Source organism: Primulina eburnea, chromosome 5 (assembly GCF_022965805.1).
Source record: "Primulina eburnea isolate SZY01 chromosome 5, ASM2296580v1, whole genome shotgun sequence".
In the NCBI taxonomy this organism is placed as follows: Eukaryota; Viridiplantae; Streptophyta; class Magnoliopsida; order Lamiales; family Gesneriaceae; genus Primulina; species Primulina eburnea.
This window is the reverse complement of record NC_133105.1, coordinates 5,151,714-5,167,310: the sequence shown is the minus strand read 5'-3', so window position 1 is coordinate 5,167,310 and position 15,597 is coordinate 5,151,714. Positions and strand designations below refer to the sequence as shown.

General features: G+C 35.2%; 4 protein-coding genes across 4 annotated transcripts; all 4 read right to left on the bottom strand.

Annotated features, from left to right (window-relative positions):
* Positions 1-2,773: 2,773 nt before the first annotated feature.
* On the bottom strand, positions 2,774-3,338 carry LOC140831662 (uncharacterized). Its single transcript, XM_073195407.1, has one exon. The coding sequence runs from the start codon at positions 3,304-3,306 to the stop codon at positions 2,869-2,871; it is 438 nt and encodes a 145-aa protein (XP_073051508.1). The 5' UTR covers positions 3,307-3,338; the 3' UTR covers positions 2,774-2,868.
* A 967-nt stretch (positions 3,339-4,305) lies between these two features.
* On the bottom strand, positions 4,306-5,354 carry LOC140831902 (uncharacterized). The gene has a single exon (XM_073195614.1). It carries the CDS (start codon positions 5,352-5,354, stop codon positions 4,497-4,499), a length of 858 nt encoding a protein of 285 aa, XP_073051715.1. The 3' UTR covers positions 4,306-4,496.
* Positions 5,355-6,969: 1,615 nt separating this feature from the next.
* Positions 6,970-10,339, bottom strand: LOC140832615 (neutral ceramidase 2-like). Its single transcript, XM_073196724.1, has 9 exons — positions 9,826-10,339; positions 9,440-9,648; positions 9,050-9,355; positions 8,712-8,961; positions 8,370-8,628; positions 8,165-8,290; positions 7,984-8,047; positions 7,728-7,897; positions 6,970-7,624 (listed from the first exon to the last, which is right to left on the bottom strand). Exons 1-9 carry the CDS (start codon positions 10,146-10,148, stop codon positions 7,073-7,075), a joined length of 2,259 nt encoding a protein of 752 aa, XP_073052825.1. The 5' UTR covers positions 10,149-10,339; the 3' UTR covers positions 6,970-7,072.
* Positions 10,340-12,445: 2,106 nt separating this feature from the next.
* LOC140832613 (uncharacterized) lies at positions 12,446-13,837 on the bottom strand. The gene is made up of 2 exons (XM_073196722.1): positions 13,365-13,837; positions 12,446-13,113 (listed from the first exon to the last, which is right to left on the bottom strand). The coding sequence occupies exons 1-2, from the start codon at positions 13,704-13,706 to the stop codon at positions 12,700-12,702; spliced, it is 756 nt and encodes a 251-aa protein (XP_073052823.1). The 5' UTR covers positions 13,707-13,837; the 3' UTR covers positions 12,446-12,699.
* Between the last annotated feature and the right edge of the window lie 1,760 nt (positions 13,838-15,597).

The following is a 15,597-nucleotide window of genomic DNA, read 5'->3' as shown; positions in this document are numbered from 1 at the left end:
TGAATTTAAAATGTATATGTTATTTATTGAACTTGAAATTCATCATAATTAACATGAAACATGATATAAACATGCGTCGTGTGGATTTAAAGTTTAAGATCTTGTTTATCTAAAAATACAAAAATATATTTGAATACGTTTGAAATCAATCGATTTAAAATCCATGGATCTTAAGTTATTTGTGTAGAACTTGTACAATTTAAGACAGTGCTCTAAAAACAAAATGAAACAGTAGTTAATCAAGAGATCAAGAGAGAAGTTCAGAGTAAAATGATAATTTAATCAAAACATGGAAAAAAAAAGTTCAAAATTATGTTTGACCTTACTGTGCATTTAATTAATATGCAAAAAAGTGCCAGCTTTTAGTTTCAGAATTCAGTATCAATATTATAAACTTTTAATAATTTTTAATGAAATATTAAACTTTTAGATTGTTTTCAAACAATCTGAAAGTCTTCACCTGGAAAAATCTTGGAGTATTCATTCCGCCACCCCCATCATAAAATTCTACATTATTCTTGAATTGATTATGTTTCTATATAATTATTTTATAATCTATTTTGTCTGAGATAATTAAAATTATACGAAAAACTAAGTATATATTTTACACTTAAGCTTTAATTAAACATAACTAAGATTGTAATATTTCGTCTTTGTCACTGTACCAATAAATCTTTGGTGAGACTAATTTTTGGTATGAAATTCGAATTTGCACCTCCGTTTATTAACAATTTTCTTAACATTGAATTTCCTATTTATGTATTATTTTACAAAAGAATGTGTCCAAGGGGACAAAATGATATGTCTAATCTGGTGGAAGAATGACAAAGTTTTAGGGTATTTTTGGGGAAATAGATTTGAAGAAATCTATGCATTTTAATTATAATTTTATTGTTTATAATAAAATAATAGATCAAATAAATCTACACATTACTTATGTACACGTTAGTTATATAAAGTATATTTGTATTCCAAATGACATCATAGAGATAGCAACGAAGCAAGCAATTCCATTTTTTTTTTTGAATATTTTGGATGTCACTTCGAGCGTTCGAAGAGCGAAGGCTAAATTTAGGATTTTGACTTTTGATAAGCTACTCTCTAACTATCATCCACATGAGTAATTCTCTCCGCAGCTTAGATCATGTGAACTCTTTATATTTTAATGAAAATTGATATCATGTGTAGACGATCTAATGGTTAAAATTTCACTACATCGTTAGAGACCAACATACTAGTCTACGCTCTGCCAACATTCTGATCATGAGCAACAAACACTCCTGATGTATCGTAGAAATATCTCAAAAAATCGATGGATTCTGATTAGTGTATTTGAAGCCATTTTTCCCTCAAGTTAGTCGATCTCCTGATCTATTTTTATTCAATTCCCCAAAACTTATGTGCATCCTCTCTTCTTTTACAGAGTGATTTGTGGAAAGTAGTGGGAGGCTATTAGGTCAGAGGTAAAATGTTAATATAGAGGGAGGGAATAGAATTTGTTCAATGGATCGACCAGTTTGGGGAGAAAATTGGTTCCACGACAGTCATAACTTGTACACTCAAATCTTTGGTCAAATCAAATCTCTGCATCGAAATCAAATCATCCTATTCAAAACCACTACCATACATATCCGGTTGGACAAAACCTATGCTACACCTGATGATTTCACTTGGTGTAGCATCCAACTTTCATTGGGTGTTTGAGCTCCATGCCCAGTGAAAGGTTCAAATCCACCGGGGGGAAAGACTTTCCCATCCGGTCGCTAGTGTGTATTAAAAAGGAACATATCAAGGAAAGCGCCGCAATCCACTTGAATTTGTGCAAACGTGAATTTTTGGCAAAAATGTTCCCAATACCACTCCCAATCAATATCATAATTTTGTAAATTTGGGAGTGCATGTGCCGTGATTACAGATCCTTGAATGATGCAATAACTGCACTCCAACTATACCACTTTATCATTGTTATTTTTTAATAAAGTTTATATAAACACTTGATAATTTGGAAAGCAACCAAACAAGGCGCCAATCCAACAAACGCTCAAGCATTGCAATAAAACATAATAATGATAAACATCAAGAAACAAGAAGGTTTTGCTAATCTCGTCCAAGGGGAAGCAAATTCCACATTCGAAAACCTTTTTCCTAGTTGTTCTTGGATGGGAGCATTGTCGCCCAATCAAACTTCTTGACTACAAAGGAGAAACATGGCTCACAGCCAAATGAAACAAATAGCATCAAAACGAGATCGATCCATGACTTAGCCCATAATAGCCTAGGACACTGAATGCACAAGCAATACACAATAAAGAAAGCAATGACATGGAATGAATAGCTTCAACAAAGAACCGGCGTATATTAAACATATAAAATTCAATACTTTCATGACATTAAAAGCTGGAGATATTTCTTAAATGCACCTTAAGTTTATGAACAGTATATGCAAGAAAAGATACAAGATCGTCAGCATTTACTTTAATCAGCAGATTAATAAGTATTTGTTACTCAAGCTTCCCAAAACTATGCGCAAAATGCAAAATTGCCATAGTTCAAATGAACTTATTACCACAATTTCTAAGCCATCTCCGTTGAAGAAATCCCACAATCAAATTATCAAAAACCCAATCTCATTTTCTCTCAAAAGAAAAAAAAATCCAATCCCATTGCTATACCAAAGTTGTTAATTGAGCACCAATTTGACGAATAAACCGTGAAATTACAAACACGATTAAACCTGAAACCACAGCTGCAGCAATGACCTGCCCAAGCTCAATAAAATGTAATTCAGGGCTCAATTTCTCATCCAAGAAAGTCACGCATTTGAGTGAATAAGACAGTAGTACTAAAAAATTCATTATGAAAACTACATCAGTTACTTTCATCCCCGAACAGGAGGCGAAGCCTCGCGGCGAAAGCGCCGGTGGGCTCGAGCGCGGCTTCAGAGAGGAGGCTTTGCTTGATATGATTCATACGGGATTTGAGGCCCTTTTGTTCTTCTTCTAGAGAGGCGATATGCTCCGTGATTTCGTGAATGCGATACTTTTGGGTTACAGACTTGGCGCTTAGCAGAAGTATTCCTGTCATCACGAAGAATTGAATGAAGCTTTGCTTTCTCTCCATTGCGGACTTGAAAAACCCTAGGGTCTTCCTGCGCTCGCTTGGGTTTGGTCCACCGCCGCTGTCGGCCGCCGACGATGCCATGACTGAACTGGTACGAATCGACTCGTCTGTCGACTTGGGTAGGAAATTGGGGTGAACGGCGAAAATTGTGGGCCTCAATACTAAGACCAATTTGTAGAAGTACATTCAATCAGCCCAAATTAATTTGGACTAGTTTGATATTGAGCTTTGTAGCTTTTCTTTTATTTATTCATTTCCCCGAGGATCAGTGTCTTTTCAATATCTGCATATAACAAACGACGTATTTAGATTTTTTAGATGGTCTCACGAATTTTTAATCTATGCGATGGATCAACCCTATCGATATTCATAATAAAAAGTAATATTCTTAGCATAAAAAGTAATATTTTTCATTGATGACCCAAATAAGAGATCTATCTCACAAAATACGACATGTGAGACCGTCTCATACAAGCTATTGCTTTGGATGATTAATATTATTATTGCAAAATTAATAATCTAATATAGGTAGTAAAACTTGAAGTACATAATTGAAGATACATTTGTGTTTGGTAAAAAGTTGTTAGTATAATTTTGTAATTAAATTTATAATGAAATGGTATATGTTTGGTGGGGGATTATTAAATTTTTGTCATCACATTCTGTAATATCTTTTTATTTTTTAATTTGTCGTTTTATGCAGAGGGTGGAGTACATGAGCTGGAATGATTAATTTTATAATATTCTCTTAATTACAATTAAAAACAATCAAATGAATCATGTCTGTCTTATCCCCCGACTTAAGAAATACTGTCTGTTGGTTTTGTCTCCCGCATGAAGGTGGATTCAAGATTAATGATTGCATATTAGTACCATCATGTGACCGTACAGGTTCTAAAAACCTCAAAAAATTTGTTGTAATTAGTTTTTGTATTCTTTCCTATTCTTATGGTTTTCTCTGTTATTAGAAGTCAGTTGTGATTCTCCAAGTTTTGTGGTCTGTTACGTTTCTTATCCTTGTATACGTATGGTTTCACAATGAATGAATAATACATATTATTATTCACAAAATAAGTGTTCTTCTACGTTACATTGCCGTGAACAAATCCAACGCAAAATTGTGTCGTGATCTGGTTAGTTTATATTATATCAAGAACGTTATATTAAATTGTGTTGTGATTTGGGTATTACTTTCGGGCATAGAATCCGTGATCTTCGACTAGGGGTTACATTAATCATTGTATACACAAATTGTCAGTGACATTCGCGAGAAACAATGAAATAGTACCGATTGATATGATCATATCTTCTCGCATAAAATCACATGCTACAAGAATTTGTAGTTCTTCAACACCAAAGTTTGATCTTATACTACTTCACCGATCGGTAAGAATGTTGAGAAGTGTGACTCTACTTGTAAGCAATTGCCTAAACAATCTTTCTAATCCTGCCTCAATCCCTTCAAGGCAAGAATCGAGATTTTTTAATCTATGCATTATTTGTACATGATCAAGAACACTATCCCCACCATTTCCAATTCTTCCTTGCAGGGAATTTAGTGCGATATCCACACTGCCCACCTCACTAATCATGTTAAAATCTCTGCTAGAGCCCGCTGTTTTTGTGGTCATCAACTTTGCAACCAAATTCCAACCCCCATGCTTAGCCATTGGCCAAGACAAGAACATTAGGAGACACTTGAAAATGTCAATAGCGATCCCATTCACTTCTTCGAAAGCACTGACAAAGCTTCCTTCTCCATTCTTGTTCTCCAAATTCTTTAGTGTTTTTAGTGTCCTAGCAATATCTTTCTTCATTTTCTCTCTGCAACAAAAATATCTGGCTACATCTTGTTGGATGCTGGAGTTCTCCATGCCCTTTCGGCGCAGAGCTGACTGAAGGGATCTAACGTTTTCTTTGATCATTTGAACGAGCTCTTTTATAGTGTTGCAAGAATCCAGCAACTCGAACGATCCCATGATTGATTCATCCTGTTGCCGTAGATGGATAAGTGCATGTCGAGCAGCATGGAAACGTGTCAGTTCCTCAACAGAATTATACAAGTCTGCTAAGCCCAATATACCAGATTGAATGGCTTCTGAGGTAAAGTGAACATTTTTTGAAAAACAAGATTTGAGCTTTCTTGACTCGGATTCAAACTTCGTGGCATGAACCGGTTGTAGCCTCGATGGCAAGCTAATGGACCTAAAGGGAACTTGCACCGAAACCTCCATTTTTGAACTTAATTATTTCTTCTGGTTTGTTCCTGATCATCAGCTTGAAATTGCTTGTTTGTTTTGTGATTGTATATATATAGTGAGACAATCGCTCTACGTGGGATTTGCATTGCATGTGATTGCAATATGGGTACACTTAACCTTTTAAATGTAAATGTCTCATTTTCCAACATCAAATCTGCAATCATTGATGTGTTGGTGTGTAATGCATTGAATATTGATCATGGATTATATTATAATTCCTTGTTGTCTCCTTGCCCCCCGATCTTTAGTGGGATTCATTCAACCATGGTCTGACTGCATTTATTAATATTAATTATTCAAATATATCTATCTTCAGTACAATGTATACATGCTTCTTCACATAGGTAGTTCGATCGCAATACAGAATATAATGTCTATTGTAGTTAGCGGGAAGGTTGGAACTATAATATAATTAGCAATTAAAATAAGATAAATAAATAAAAAAACAGTAAACATAGCTATGGTCACTCATTTTTATAAGATTGAAATATATTTTGATCGATGTATTCACGTGAAGAGCTTTTTGTGGGCTTAAAATATATGTATTTTTCCCATTTGTACAATAATAAAATTTTCATTCATATTGAATTTGCACCTATTCGTAATCTATTAAGATTGATAAACGCAAGAATGGTTGGTTTCCTTTGGCATTTACTACACAAAGATTCAAATGTATGATTACCAATAAGGTTGGCATGGCAGATTTTGCTTGCAAAAGTCTTCGGTCACTATTCATGTATTGATAATAGTATATATTCAAGTAGCATTTGGGAGTTATTTAGAAAAATAACAACTCCCTCCAATTAATTCAACCTACCAATTTGAACGGGTCAGGTCGGGTCTCATGGGCAATCCGTTAATCCACTTTATTTTTCTTACAAATTAGAATACAGAATTGTGCGGTGGATGTTGCAATTAGCGCAGCACAACATCTGCATGAGCTATATATTTATTATTCTCGCCAAACAACCGTATAAAACAGGGGATTTTTAGGTGGGGGGGTGGGAATATGTGAATGTTGTGTTTACCATTACGATCCCGGAGAGCACATGTAGAATACATATTCGTTACACCCTCCAGCCGCAGGGGGAGAAAATCCACATTAACGCGGATCGTGTTTGGATTCTTTTTGTTTGTCTATGAGCAAACAAAGATGTTCAAAAGAGATTTTTTTTAAGAGAAAATACAAGGATTGTCGAGAGGAAAGAAAAGAATATCCATCTTTTATGTTGGCCTAAATTAGATTTTGGCCTTCTAATTGGTTAAAAAAATGCCTTAATCATTGCATTGATTTGTCTTCTTTTGCACTTTTAGAGTTCTTTCACCCCCCAAGTATTGGCTCGATGCGAATTTGTGTGGCTTATCCACTCCAAGATAGGTATTTAATCTCTATCGAATAAGAGGCATGGGTTTTAAGACAGCACAATCATGGTGCTTCAAGAAAAACAACCAACTCAGAAACCCAATCATGAGATTTCTTCTTTTTAGTACAACCAAAATATATCGAAGAAGTTAAGCAATGAAGTTTTCTAACTTGGTGAGTCTAATGATCAGATAAACACCCAAATGGTATGTCGATTAACTTTATTTGGATCTGCCATTATTCATGACAAACAGATCCACTACATTTGCTTGAGTTGTCCATTTGGTTTCTGCTAAAAGAAGATGATTTTAAGGCTAAACCAACCCCTCTATGACACTGTGAATCCACTTGACGCCCCCGTGAAATAGTTAACTGGCGATTCTTTGGATGTCTTAAACGATCCGTAGTGTCTCAAACGATACACTCCTGGACTGACATCTTGTGGCACTTGCCACTCAATCGTTGAGAGGCCATAGGGATAAGGACCGAAAAAGGGGCCGTCCCACTTGAAGTATAGGCTGAAATCGTCGTCATCATAAGCAGGCACCCATCGTCCCCCTTGAAGCATTTCAACCACGGCGAATGTCCCTTCTGTCAGCAAATCATACCTCGGATTTGCGCTCCAGAACGTCGCGTTTATCTTGTCTCCCTTTTCGAAAGAGTCCCCATTCACGTCCAGTTTTATATCTCCGAACTTTATCCCCGTTGGAGGAGCATCCCCGGATGGATCTTGCAGAAGACTAATTTGAACAGATGAGAGATCAGGAGGGATTAAACCGGTTCCATTGTTTTTATCTCCTTTCGCCATTGCATGTGCAAGGTTCTTAAATTCTTGGATATACGCTGCTAACGTGTAAGGGCCGTAGAGTGTCGATGCACCCTGCATAATCATTTGACAATAACACATCACATTTCGGTAGAAGGGTGCTTTTCAAATGGAATGCCTTTACATGAAGCATGTGGTCTTTTTGGATATTTCTTACCTCATACCTTTGCTGCTCATATTCTTCAGAAGTGGTTATATACTGAGAGTACGTGTTTGTTAGGCCTGCTACGACTACGTAGGTATCATTGCTAAATTCTCCATTTCCAGAACTTATCAGTGTTTCTTTCACTGCCTCCCTTAGTCTTCTTCCAGCCATTGTCGTAAATTCTGTGGATTTCCCCATTACAAGAAAGTTGATTCTTAGCTCCGGATTTCATTTGGTTTTACTGTTAAAAATTGAATAGTTTACAGACCTCCTGGTACGGATAGAATGATCAGTTGCCCCAACCTCAGCATTTGAATTGGCAGAATTGCTGGCTGCAAGATTATGAAAGTAAAATGAAATAAATGGCAGGAATTGAAGGCCATCTTTTCTTTGTGTACACACGTTTTCTTGGAAACAATGTGCTTCTTAAGGTAATCAAACTATGGTACCGCCCAAGCATAAGGCCGAAACATTTCTCCGGTGTCGAGCAGAACAGTCTTCGGTTTTTGACAGTCAATTTGATATTGGCTTGGTTCTTTGATGGTATCTCTCACCATCTTCCAGAACTCATTAATCTAGTGAATTCAAAAAATTCAGACAGAAACATGACGATAACAAAATCGCAAATATAGTGGATTATGAAAATGTACTTGCCTCGCTATCCCCTTGCTGAAAACCAAAAACGCCGGGTCCATCAGTAGTCCCTGCGGCAAAGCCAGGTCCGAGTGCAGCAGGGCAAGTTTTCACGACCTGGTTTCCATCTAACACAACTTCAATATTAGTGAAATTTAGGAACACCAATCTGTAATCGATCTTTCCATTGATTTCCTCTTTAGCAGCCGAAAATAAGTCCACAGCCTTTCGAAATTGCCTCTCCCCTATGATTTTAGTGCTCAAAATCTCATCAGGATATCTATAACAAAAATTTGTTCATAAATAAATCAAATATCTTAATTTGGATGTTCATATTAACTAAATTTAAACCAAGATAATTACCCTGGTCCGCGGCCTACACAAAGCTGATCGTTGCCGTGGCATGATGAGTGGTTGAAATCACAGGGCTTTCCACTGTCTAAGCAGAATGCTCCGAGCACATTCGGACTTACATCTCCAACATTTGATTGGCAAAACGCTCCTACAAACCGTGATCCATCCTGTTTCCTCACTTTCGAGCTTTGGCTAGTCGTTTTCTGGCACGATTGCCCCCCTGTCGCATTTATTCTTGAAGCTTCCTTCATCAATGCACCTTTTCCAGTTTCGTCATTTAGAAACCAACCATAGAATAACTCTATCATACGGATTCGACATTTCAAATTTTTTAACAATAAACTTACTTGAAACTCTTCCATTCCTCGAGGAAGAAACAGAGGAATTTTTACTCGTGGAAGTGAACCAATCTTCGAAAAACCGGGCAGCAGCTCCTTTGTTGTCGCCACTTACAAGCTTGTTGGCTCTGCTCATGGAAGTTCCATGTGTTGCAAACCAACTGAAAGCACCAATGCTTTTCCCACTGTTTTTATCAACAAATTTCAAAAGGGTCATTATTGTATCCACGTTTCTTGGATACTTAGCCCTTTCCTCAGGCGGGTTTAACAGATACGCGCTTGGACTCCTGTTTATTCCAGCATTTTCTACATCTCCTACAAGCCATAACTCACCCATTAATATAAAATCTTTTGTACATATGAAATATGGTAATTAAATGGTCGTTGCCTTTATTTAACCTGTGTCGATAAAAATGGAACCAGGCCTTAGATTTTCATGAGCTTGGACAATGCTAAGCTCGATTGCAGTAACAATGGCGTCGAAAGATTGTGGAACGAATCCGAGAGAAGTGACAGAGTATGTTATATACTGTAGATATCCCCCTGGACCAGCATGTGTGTGAGTTCCACTTATTGCAACGTTATTTTCGTTGTAAAGATTTCCATACCTTCAAATTACAACATTCACATTACATACCCAACAAAATATTATATATAAGCTAAAACTGAGTATGTGAACATCAATGGATATTATTGATGCAGCTGAAAATATTTTGTTGGGTTTTCGATTGTAAGGCAGCTGAAAATATCTTTACAAAATGCATCATTAATATCGATTATTGTACCTTGATTTTAGTCTCTCCATCACCTTAATAGTGACAAGTTGAGAAGCCATTCCTGCATCAAGATTAACAAAAGCAATCCTATTTCCCTGTGTATCTTCTTCGGCAACGATAAACGCTCGAGCCCTTAGTCGAAAATGTATGCCTCCGGTCACCTGTTCCATGTTAGCATATCCCATCATGTTTACTCCGGCTGCCGGACCGGTCATGTCATAACTCCCCAATCCTATGAAGTACTCTGCATGGGCTGCAACTAGCAATAAGGAGTAAACTAGGAACAAGCGTATGGAGATGAATGAATATCGAGGTCTGGAATGGCCATACATTTTGCCACTATTTCAACTATACATGCATCTTACCATGTAAAATCATGGAGAATTATATATATATATATACGCAAAAGGTTTAGTGTTTCTTGTCATGATTTTGAGGTGGAATTAGTGATATTCTTAGTTGGCACAAGAAAATATGCCTAGGATGCTCCGATAAGGAAGATTACTTTTGTCTCTTCTTGTGGTCAGAGTTGCAACTTCTCCGGCTGAGTTTTTCTTTCTTCTATCAATTATATATTTTTGTAGTTGAATAGAAATAATGAATTAATTTTTCAGGGAAAAAAAAAGAAATAATGAATTAATGAAATAATAGCAGTGAGAGGGGGAAAATATGGTGATTTTTTGTAGAATTTTTTTTAATGCATTAAATCAAAATATGTATCACAACATTGGAATTTGGGATTGAAATTGGTTTTATATATACCCAATTTTTTTTAGTTGTCCCACATCGTTTGGATAAAATACCTGGGAGTTGTATATATGATCTTAGATAATCCTCCACTTGAACTAACTTTTGGGGTTGAGTTAGGTCCAAATCTTAATCTTAACATTTTTAACTAACATTTTTATTGAAAAGAGTTGAAAATAAATTCTTGTAATTTCGATTTTCAGGTAAATGAAAAATTAATGATGAGTGTAAGCAGCTCGAATAAACTCGGGAACCAGAAAAGTCTGAGTCTCTCATCTGAAAATACGTATTAATTCATATGGCTCAAATATATAAATTTATTTATTTTTTAAAAAAAAATTCAAACTTCTAATTTTATGTTTTCCAAAATTTAGTTAATAAAAGTAGCAAGTAATTATTAAATGTAAAACCTAAATTATATATTCAGGTAAATATAGAAATTAGATTATATATTTTGGAGAATCGAAAAAATATTCTCCTCTTATTTTTTTTATAGTGTAAGCAAAAAAGAATTTTTTAAATTCATTCCATGCAGACCAAACTGGTGAATAAAATTGGATTATGATCGGATGTATCATTTATCCATATTAAAGTGTAACCTTGAAATATTTTGGACCTTCGTGGATTACTGTGAATGGCCTACTAGATTAGGATGGAGAATACATCAAGTTCAATATGTCACATTCAATAATAAATTGATGCAACTATTTCAAACTTTAAAATTTGACAAAAGCTCTCATAACAAAGTTTTATAGTTCAATTTTATAAGATTGATATTTATATCGAACTGACCTATGAAAAAATATTATTTTTTTTACGTCAAAGCATTACTTTTTGTTGTAGATATGGATCGGATCGACCCGTATCACGAATTTTTGAGGTGCAAGAACTGTATTTGCTGGGAAAACATTAAAAATAGTGGCGTTTGGACTGCTATATGATATAAAAGAATTGAGCTACAATGGTATCACCGCCTATAATTTTGATAAAACAACTAACGCTTGGTCTTCCAATTGGTATCAGAGACAAAGTAACGAGTTCGATTCTCATTGATTACAATGAATGTAATTATTGAGGAGAGATAGTTGAGAAGCAATAATTGTTCTTATGAGAGAGCGTTTGAACCATTACGCTTAGACGGCTATAAGATTTAAAATTTTTGATTTGTACGATTGTCATCAGTTATAACTTTTAGTAAAATGACAAGTATTCGGTCCTACACAAATATAAATGCATAAAACCTTCTCACAAATTACCCACTTTTGAAATTTTACCCCCATTCCCCATTATGTATATTCATTTCATTGCATGCAATAGTATTGACCTTCTCCTCTTATTTTATTTCTAGTGTATATAAAGAATTTTTTTCCTAAACGACTTTATTTCCCATTATAATTGTAGTGCTATTGCCTATTTTTCCTAGGTTATTTTTTCTTTGGTTAAAGGTCAAGGAAACCTTTAATTATGTAACGTATGAGAATTCCCTTCTTGCAACAGGGGCTTTGCCCAATCAATTAAGATCTGTGTGCTATAGCATTATGTCTTGTTTACTTTTTTTAATTTTTTTTAAAAAAAAAGTAAACAAGAGCGGTTGAGGTTTCATTATCCATCATTTTCAAAAACATGCGTCACATCCTCTTCGATAACAAAGTAGTAGCTTTATCGTTTTCACAAAAAATTAGTACTATAAACAATGTCACCATCAGCATTTCTCGAACTTATCTTGAATAATGTCATGACATTTGTAGATTTTAAGGAACTAACAACTTGTTTATCTTTTATACTTATTTCATTAGAATATTTTAGACGCACGGCACTCTTTCATATTCCATATTTGGTCATCTTTTATGAGTAGTCGACAAATGTAAAAGAAGAAAGCATATTCAATTTTAAAACCAAAATATATATATTTCATACATAAAAGCACTTTAATTTAAAAAATTCAATACATAGAAACTTCAAACCAAGATAAATACATCCCCCGGAGTGAATACAAATAAAGCAAAGAAATCAGAAGGCCAAACAACACACAATCATGAACACTTCAAATTACAAAATAATAAATATTGTATGATAAATATGTATTATTATAATATAAAGAAGAAAGCCACAAATAAAATAAAGGGGATTGGATCCTTAGTGGCATGCTTCCTCTCTTTTTTCCTTTTCCTTTTCTTCCTCACCCTTGGGGTGGTAGCCTGGAAGCTTCTCCTTGATCTTATCCAAGAAACCTTTCTTTTCCTTGCCCTCAGCCTCCGGCGCGGTGGAGTACTCGCCCACCTCCTCCTTCGGCGGATGCGGTGCCGGCACTTCCTCGGTCTTCTTTCCACCGGGTAGCTTCTCCTTGATTTTATCTAAGAATCCTTTCTTCTCCTCCGGCTCGGGGGTATGAATTTCATCGTACTTCTCGACTGGTACAGATGTTTCTTCACACTTGGTTTCTGCTGCTTCTTCTTTCTTGTCACCGGTTATTTTTTCCTTGACCTTATCTTTTAAGCCCTTCTTTTTCTTCTTCTTTTCACCTCCTTCCTCTACTTCTTCATCGCTAGACTGCATTTTAACCAAGAAAATGCCAAAATATTATCAAGAGGAGATTTAATCAATACATATCGTTTATGTTTTTGGTGTTGGGTCTGATCTTGCCTAGCTAATTGGTTCGATACTTGAAGCAACTAATGAAACCAAAATATTAAAGTATCTTTCATCCTGACATGCAAAACTGTTGGCCTCGAAAAACACAATTAAATCAACAATTTTTTATTCAAAAATCACGTATACGAATCTCATAATTAAACACTTACAGAACTGCTGGAGCTGCCGCTTCGGTGTAGCTTTTCCAGCAAGCTTTCGTGCTTCTTTTCCTCCTCCTTTGGCTCTTCAGAAACCTCAAGTTTAGGATCTTCATAAACATCAAATTTGGGCTCTTCCTTCCTCTCGTCACAAATCTGAACTTTGTCGTCAAATTCTGATGCAATCTTATCATCATCACACTTCTTCTCTGCCTCCTCATCCTTTTTCTTCCCGATAAAATCAAACAGCCCACGATCGGAGGCCTCCACCGGCTGATCAATTTCCTCAATCTTAACGGGGGTGGGAGCGTATGGCTCCTCGCTCTTCAGCTCATGATGTTGGTAATCAGCCATTCTTGAATCTCCTTAACTTAACAAAAAAAACCCAGAAAACAAAATCTAATACAGATGTATGATAATCGAGATCAGTATTGAGTATCTGTAAAAGTAGAAGCTTTGATTTCGAATGTATAAAGAGAAGCAGCTGGCGGGGTTTATATAGGAGAATTATGACGCGGAATTGACACGATTAAGATTTAATTTCGATAAATAATTTTTTTGTATTAATGTGTGGGCCCCAACTAAATCAACTGCTCCATCTTGACACGTAATTTTATTTTAAATTTTTGTTATTTAATAATACCAATATATATAATTAAGTATATGTAGCACGTACGAAAAGAAATTAAGCTTATCGAAAGATGCTAGATAATATAAATAAATAATTTAATAATAAAGTGATGACTCATCGTAGACTTGTCAATTTGACAATTACGTTATATGAGGTGTATTATTGGTTTAAAATAATGGCAAAAACTATTGTTAGACGATTTCACGGGTCATATTTGTGAGACGGATCACCTATTTGTATCATCCATGAAAAAATATTACTTTTTATGCTAAGAGTATTACTTTTTATTGTGAATATGGGTAGGATTGATCCGTTTCACAGATTAAGATCTGTGAAACGGTCTCAGATGAAACCCACTCTAAAATAATTTGAAGGTTATTGGATTCCATCCTCCTTTTTTTTTTTCTTTTTGACAAAACTTACCTTAATTTTTTGGTTACCATGTTTTTTTTTCCTTTTGGAAATAAAAAAAAATGTATGGTTAATGAACAATTAGCGCGTTTATCGTTGTGGATTTAGAGATGTTCGATTGAGTGGGTTTTATGTGAGACCGTATGCTAAAATAATATTTTTTCATGATAACTCAAATAAGAGATTTGTCTCACAAATACGACTCATGAGACCGTGTCCGTCTCACACAAGTTTTTGTATGTTGGATTTGGTGCAGAACATTTAAATCGATACGAACCAAATCATGTTATTTTGAATTTGATTGGATTGTCGAAATTGGACATATGGTGGAATTAAATCGATTCGAACCATTATTTTTGAAGCATATTGCACAGATGGAATTGGCTAATTCATAATTGAAGTTTATTCAGGAAAAAATTAAAATTACATTAAATTTAAAAAGAAAAAGAAAAAGAAAAAGAAAGAAGAAGGCCATTATATTCATAAAAGGCCAGCTGTGAGTGAGAGTAGCACATCAATTATGGGAAAGAAGAAAGGAGAAATATGGAGAAGACAGGCAAGAAGTCCACCATAGAAAGCAACAGCCAATCATATACGGCCACGTGAGAAAGGGCACGTTGTGGAGTTGTACAAGTTGTCGGCTAAATTAAGAAAAGGACAGAAGAGAGGCGGTGGCCCAAAGTTGAGATTCTCCACGTGGCACTATATTAGGGGCCAAGAAGATTCTGGAGATCTGAATAGAAGAATGGGGAATGGGGCCGTCTGGTGAAATGGGCGGTGGAAAAGCAGTAGACGCCGCATGTGGGAGCGGCGTAATGTGGGGCCTACATCAACGTGACCTGTCTAGCTACGATGGATCAAGTATAATTTCATTTTAATTTGAGCTCAACCTTTTGATTTGAATAATATCGTCAAATAATAATATTTCAGGTTAATTTCAAATTTATTTTTTGAATGACCAATCTATTTATGAATATTTTTAAAATTTTCATATTAATAATTTTTTGGCAAAATAGAGTCGAAAAATATTTTGTTTAAAAAAACGTTTAGGTTAATATTATTTTAAGGGTTAAAAATGAATCATGGTATTTTTGTCGATTAGTATAATAATAAGAGTAGATCTCTTGTGGGACGGTCTCACAAATCTTTATATGTGAGAGGGGTCAATTCTAATGATAATCACAATAAAAAATAGGCAAAAAC

Excerpts from the sequence above, each read along its gene's own strand:
- LOC140831662 (XM_073195407.1), bottom strand. The coding sequence starts at position 3,306 with ATGTACTTCTACAAATTGGTCTTAGTATTGAGGCCCACAATTTTCGCC.
- LOC140831902 (XM_073195614.1), bottom strand. The coding sequence starts at position 5,354 with ATGGAGGTTTCGGTGCAAGTTCCCTTTAGGTCCATTAGCTTGCCATCG.
- LOC140832615 (XM_073196724.1), bottom strand. The coding sequence starts at position 10,148 with ATGTATGGCCATTCCAGACCTCGATATTCATTCATCTCCATACGCTTG. Across the intron at positions 9,649-9,825 it reads ATGGAGAGACTAAAATCAAG|GTATGGAAATCTTTACAACG; the intron begins GTACAATAATCG and ends TGTAATTTGAAG. Across the intron at positions 7,625-7,727 it reads ATGAGCAGCAAAGGTATGAG|GGTGCATCGACACTCTACGG; the intron begins GTAAGAAATATC and ends ATGATTATGCAG.
- LOC140832613 (XM_073196722.1), bottom strand. The coding sequence starts at position 13,706 with ATGGCTGATTACCAACATCATGAGCTGAAGAGCGAGGAGCCATACGCT. Across the intron at positions 13,114-13,364 it reads GCGGCAGCTCCAGCAGTTCT|TCTAGCGATGAAGAAGTAGA; the intron begins GTAAGTGTTTAA and ends GTTAAAATGCAG.